At 36.2% G+C, this 6,074-nt stretch overlaps 1 protein-coding gene across 1 annotated transcript in view; it reads right to left on the reverse strand.

Moving 5' to 3' along the window:
- The window catches only part of LOC112515093 (CMP-sialic acid transporter 5), a 22,453-nt gene extending 16,379 nt beyond the window's left edge, over positions 1 to 6,074 (reverse strand). Inside the window, exon 1 of the mRNA XM_025121746.1 lies at positions 5,827 to 6,074. Within this exon, the coding sequence (XP_024977514.1) occupies positions 5,827 to 5,966 (140 nt within the window). The 5' untranslated portion in view covers positions 5,967 to 6,074. The remainder of the gene's footprint in view (positions 1 to 5,826) is intronic.

The raw sequence follows: 6,074 nt of genomic DNA on the forward strand, positions 1-6,074 counted from the left end.
ATCCAAGTCTTTCTGACACAGAAGATCCTCGATTTGCATCTTCCACCAACCAAAATCTTGTCCATCAAACTTCTCAATTCTGGTTTTTCCGTCCTCAGCCATTATCCCAGACTTTTAGCAACGGCGGCAGCGATGAGCAGCGGCGGCAAACAGTAACAGCGGCGGCAGCAGACAGCAGCGGCAGACAGCGGCGGCGGCGGACAGCAGCAGCTGTGGCAGACAGCAGCGGCGGTAGCAAACAGCAGCGGCGGTAGACGACGGCTAGGGTTTCAGCGATTGAGTGTAACAGATCAAGAACCTAATGCTTTGATACCAGTTGTTAGGTCAAACGTTACACACGTAATACGTACAACCCAAAAACAAGAGAACACAATAATTTACGTGGTTCACACGATCAGATTGATCGTGCTAGTCCACGAGGGCAACTAGGGTTTTCTTTATTTAGGTGCTACAACGTTTACAAGTACAATGAGATTAATATATATAGACAAACATAATTAGGGTTATCTCCTAATCAAGGAAACTAGGGTAGAGACTAGGGCCGGCTCCTTTTGGGCTAGGGCCGGCTCCTTACTTTATGCCTCCTCCCTTTTGTCTAACTTAGTAGGCCGAAGCCTACATTCCAACACGATAGATGACGGGATAGCCGCGATAGTTGACAGGGTACCTGCGAATAGATGGTGGGCCAGCCGTGATAGTTGGCAGGGTACCTTTGATATATGGCGGGACAGCCACGATAGTTGACATGATGCCTGCAAATAGATGGCGGGCCAGCCGCGATAGTTGGCAGGATATCTGTGATAAATAGCGGGGCAGCCACGACGATGGCAGATTTATCTGTGATGGATGGCAGGACAGTTATAACAATTTTAACAGCTAATCTCTGGATTGAATTTATTATTACATTTTTATGAATGTGTAAAATGTTATACGGGAGAATTCACTCACTACACCTTTCGGTCTAACCCTCAGTTGTTGTAAAATGTATTTTTGCAGGTCAGCTCAGGTCAGAAAATAAAGGCAAGGGGAAAATGTGATAGGCAGTTGACTTATTTTTTTATTCTGTTAGATCAGTATTTGAATGAGATCAGATTCATTGTTTATATGTATAGTTTTGATTGATCTATTATATGTATTGGAACTTGTGTTATGTTATATACATGTTTGGGTTAGAATGGTGTTTTGTTTGGAGAGTTGTTACAGCTCGCCTACACTTGATCAAAACAACTCCAAATTGACGGAAAACAATTAGTAGTCTTCCAAATATAATTTTAAGTTGGGAAGTATTTTTATAATTTCACCATCTTCCATGTAAATGTCTAGGGCTCATAGAATTATTAGGTACTCGTGTAAAAACTTTGAATATATAGGAAAGTAAACTAATCAATAAGAAACTAATGTGCAGGGGGTGTTAACAAATATGTAAGAGACTTGGAGTCAAAAGCAAACAAGTCACATTAAAAAATGATCCTAAACATAAGACAGTTGGACTTTCAGACTTCATATATATATATATATATATATATATATATATACACACTATATCATAAAACATTTGACAAAAACTCTTAAAAATCATTTTTTATGCATAAAGTACTGTTTATTAACGCATATTACTTAAAATTCAAGATTACAAGTAATTTTGCATAAGTACAACTTATTGAAGCTCTATTTTTAAATAATCTAGTGAACAACTACTTTAAGTGTTAACCTTTAAGCTCATGAGCTTGCTATTGCTATCTGCTTCTGTAGACTATTTTTATCCACTTCTGCTTCTCTTGTCTATTTCTAATTGCTTTGGTTGTCCACTTGATTGCTTCTGGTTCTATTGGCTATCATTATTTGGTTATGTCGTTTGCATAATTGATTATGTTGTTTTATATGAATTATTAGCATTCCTTGTATTCAATTTAATTTTTGATGATAGAAGCCATTTATTGAAGATCTTTTTCATACTTGTCGAGGACCATTCTGTTGTTTTATATGAATTATTAGCATTCCTTGTATTCAATTTAATTTTTGATGATAGAAGCCATTTATTGAAGATCTTTTTCATACTTGTCGAGGACCATTCTTTTACATACATTCCGGGCCTACAAAATATCAGGAACGGGCTTGGGTGGATCTTCATTCCCTTGTTTACAATACATACTGAGGTTGGCGTACGATGATAATGGGCAAGGGTCTGCACAACTTAGTAGAGGGGCACAGGGGTAAGGAAGCTAGTCCAACATGGTATAATATAACTAGGTACCAACGAACTGTAATGAAGGGTTGGTAACAAGGAAGTAGATTAGTTGATACCCTAATTAGAAGGTGACCAAAAATATTGCATGCATCTCAAAAATGAAGTAGGGGTGGAGAATGTAGTGAAATCGAAGTAACAAGTTTAAAGTATGGTCCTAACGGAAGGATAAGACTGGAAATGGGACAAGTATTATAATAGAAAAGACCCTAAGCGACGGCATAAAATCATATTAGACAAACTAGTGGTGGGGATGTGGTTATGAATGTAACTAGAGTATATGCCCCTCTAGCATGAATGGTAAAAGATTATCCAAGGAGTACATAGAAAAAATCATTCAAGGATACTGATTAGTGAAGATCGCTTTATAGGAGATATTAATGTCATGGAGGTTATTGGTATTCAACGAAACACAAGGAGGAAAGCTTATCTTTGGTGGCTGTTAGTGAATTGATAGCTGTAAACATTTTCTTTAAGAAAGGTTACTCCTAAACCATAACTATTACGAGTGGTTAAAACTCTAAACCATACAGAGGAAACGGGATCAAGCATCATGCAAATTTGTGAACAGAATGACATAACATATAAATATTAGTAGCAAACATCTACCTTAGGCATAGCTTCAGACAAAGCAAGGGAACAAAACAACAAGGAACTAGGCGTTTTGAACATTGAAGAATATAATTTAATTTGTTTAACAATCGGATGGATAATTAAGGGGATTGGTATATCAAAAAGAAATCTAATAGGATGCAGAAAAAGATGTGCCTATAGTGGAATTGGTACAAATGTTGTTAACACAAAGGGATGTTATAAATGCTTACTTTGCTTTAAGTGAATAGTAAACATAAAAACATCGAGATTAGTGAAAGGTTGTCAACAGAAGTATAGGTTGAGGGTTGACACCAACATGTGAGAATAATTATGTGTTTCATGAAAAGGAGATCAATCACCCATAGCAGTTATTTTCAGCATTATGGTGTTTATTGACCTACACAGTGCACAAAGTAAGTTTAAAGAATTGTGCGAGTTCTAGAGAAGAAGAATGTTCATGCTATATATGTTAATGTGATTATAATGCATAAGTTAGTCTATCAATGAGAACGACAAGATGTTACCAAGACAAACTTCCCTTGCCACCATAATTGTGCACTAAGGATGACTTTGAAGCCTTATATTTTTGCATAGTTTAAGGATGAAATGAACATAAGAAACAACGATATATAGTTTTCTAGGATCTCGTTTCGATTGATGAGACCAAACAATGCATTACTGTAACGCTTCTTATACGCACATAATTTAAAGGTTTTTAAATTAGACTACTAGGGAATACGTCTAGTGCAGCTTTATTGGTGTTAAAAGAGTAGTGGAAGATGCGGTAATGGTAAGAATGTCAAACGGGAGATAGTGAGGAGGGCATTGTTTGCTATTGAAATTAGTGTAGAAGCTTGAGGGGAAATTAATGATGATTGTGTCATATGGACGAGTGTGATGAAATGAATATAAGTTCAGCAACTTTACATGATCCAAAAGTGTTGCCAGGCACAAAAGATAAATCTAATAGAACATTGTTAAGACTTAGACCATATGTTTGTGCCACCCGAAGACAACATGCACACAAGATGACTATAGCAAATCTGTGAACATTAAATGGGATGAGTTAGGGGTGGTTTAATAATGGGCTAGAGGTGCCCATGCCCCTGCTCTACCGTCCCACACAATGAAAAAAATCAGGGGTCTTAAAGGTGCACCCACTTTAATTTGATGTGTGCTCTCTTAAGTTACAAAAAAAGTGATTCCAGCCTACTAGTAGTGTCATTGCATGTGGTAGTATGGATTGCAAGTTCAAATCCTTTTGACTCGTATTTTAATTTCTAGGTAACAACAGCAGAAAAGAAAGAAAAAACCACTTCAGTGCTGCAAAAAAACATCTTCTATATCATATTTAATTAAATTGTACTTTTTATAATTAATATTTGTTTTATTTCATAATATGTTAATTATTTTGTGCTCCTATTGCGAAAATATTCTGGATCCGCCTCTAGGATGAGTGACCACACATCAAGGGCAGGATTACAAATGAAGATATATAAGAGAAGGTTGAGGCTGGCATTAGTTTAGGAGAAATAGAGACAACACTTCCCACAATGATTTATTAATTTGGGCAACTCCAAAACAAAGTCTAATGTAGACTATTGAATGCCCTAGTTCCACAACCGAGCCTTATACCAAAATGAATATTTAGGACGTAAATGACTAGATCTCACTGCTCTTTCAGTGCACTGACTCTCCCATAACTTTTTTTCTTTTACAAATCCGAAGTTTTTAAAAATTAGTTTCTATTATGAGTCTACCATATCCTAGCCTTTGGAATTATATCCCTTGTGTGTGTTTGCAAGTTTGTTCATGGATGGTTACAATTATCAATATTGCGTGTAATAAAGTGTTACATGTTATGTATTGCTTAGCTTCATGGAACGCTTGTTGTCTCACATACATACGTTTACGTTTTGTACATGTGCTTATACATATATAACATGAAATATCATTTAATAAATTCATACATATACACACACATACGTAAATTCTTGCATGGGTTTAATATTCATATTTTAGACTTGATCTCTCACAAGGTACGAAGAGAAGTCCCCAGTTGAGTTCAATGTATACATTTGCCTCATCTTTAGAACTTTGTAATCCTCAAAATGACTAAGTTCTACTTTTAGAACCTTGTGCACTTATATAATCTCTGACTCATCTCTAGCTTTGGAGGAATGATGCAATCTGACTTCAAATTAGTTGATGGACTTCTAAACTAAGGATAGTTCCTACCTGAATCTAAATCAATCAAATGTCAAGATGATAAAGTTACCATTCTAGGACATAAAATACACTCCTTAATAAGTCTTGTACAATTTCAAGTGAATCATTGTTCCTTGACTACTGAATTTTCCTGGATTTTATAAACCTTCGCATATTGATAGCTCATCCAAGCTGCCCCTAGAAAAAGGCTTCCATTAGCTCTTCCAACCCCAACTATATCCTCCACATGTACCTGGTTTAATCTAAATGATGACTTTCAAAGTAAGATTACTAACATCAGTAGATTACCAGTCCACCATCAAAAAAGTGTGTGTGTGTGTGTGTGTATATATATATATATATATATATATATCATTACTTAGTCGTAAAGGCAATACAACAACTAATCTGGGAATTCTTGTCACCATAACCCCAATCCTATCACAGAAGCACCAATAGGAATAGCAACAAACATGCCGTGAACTGTGTACTATGCAATTACAGAAGCTACTGTGTACACGTTACAAGTCATGATTAGGTATCCTCAACATAAAAAGTTATCATATCGTCTTAAATAAATTTGCAGAACTTACACTACTGTAAATGTTCTGGAAGATTTCTACATCAATTTTGTAATCACGCCTTAATTCACGGCTTAAGTTAATGAAAATGCCCAAACTAGAACCAATACTGAATCAGTCATATCCAAAGGTATCCAAGTTGAATAGCAAAATCTCAACGATCATATAGCAAGAGTGACTTCTTAGAGAAAATTTTACCCGATACAACGTTTGGAGATCAGAGGCTGAGCACCATATTGAATGGTGAGCAACAAAGAATAGAACCACACTTTTTTGTTAACACCTGAGTTATCTGAGAATTTCTTTGAACCCGATGTTTTAGATTTGGTCGACGCCATTGATGAGGAGACCTTCCCAGAGAACAATTGCTCTTCTCCTTCTCCTCTGAATTACTTCGAACACCGTCTACACGCTTACATGATTTTGTTGGAAAGGAGTCTTTCGTT

Source organism: Cynara cardunculus (assembly GCF_001531365.2).
Source record: "Cynara cardunculus var. scolymus isolate 2C chromosome LG 7, CcrdV1, whole genome shotgun sequence".
Classification (NCBI taxonomy): domain Eukaryota; kingdom Viridiplantae; phylum Streptophyta; class Magnoliopsida; order Asterales; family Asteraceae; genus Cynara; species Cynara cardunculus.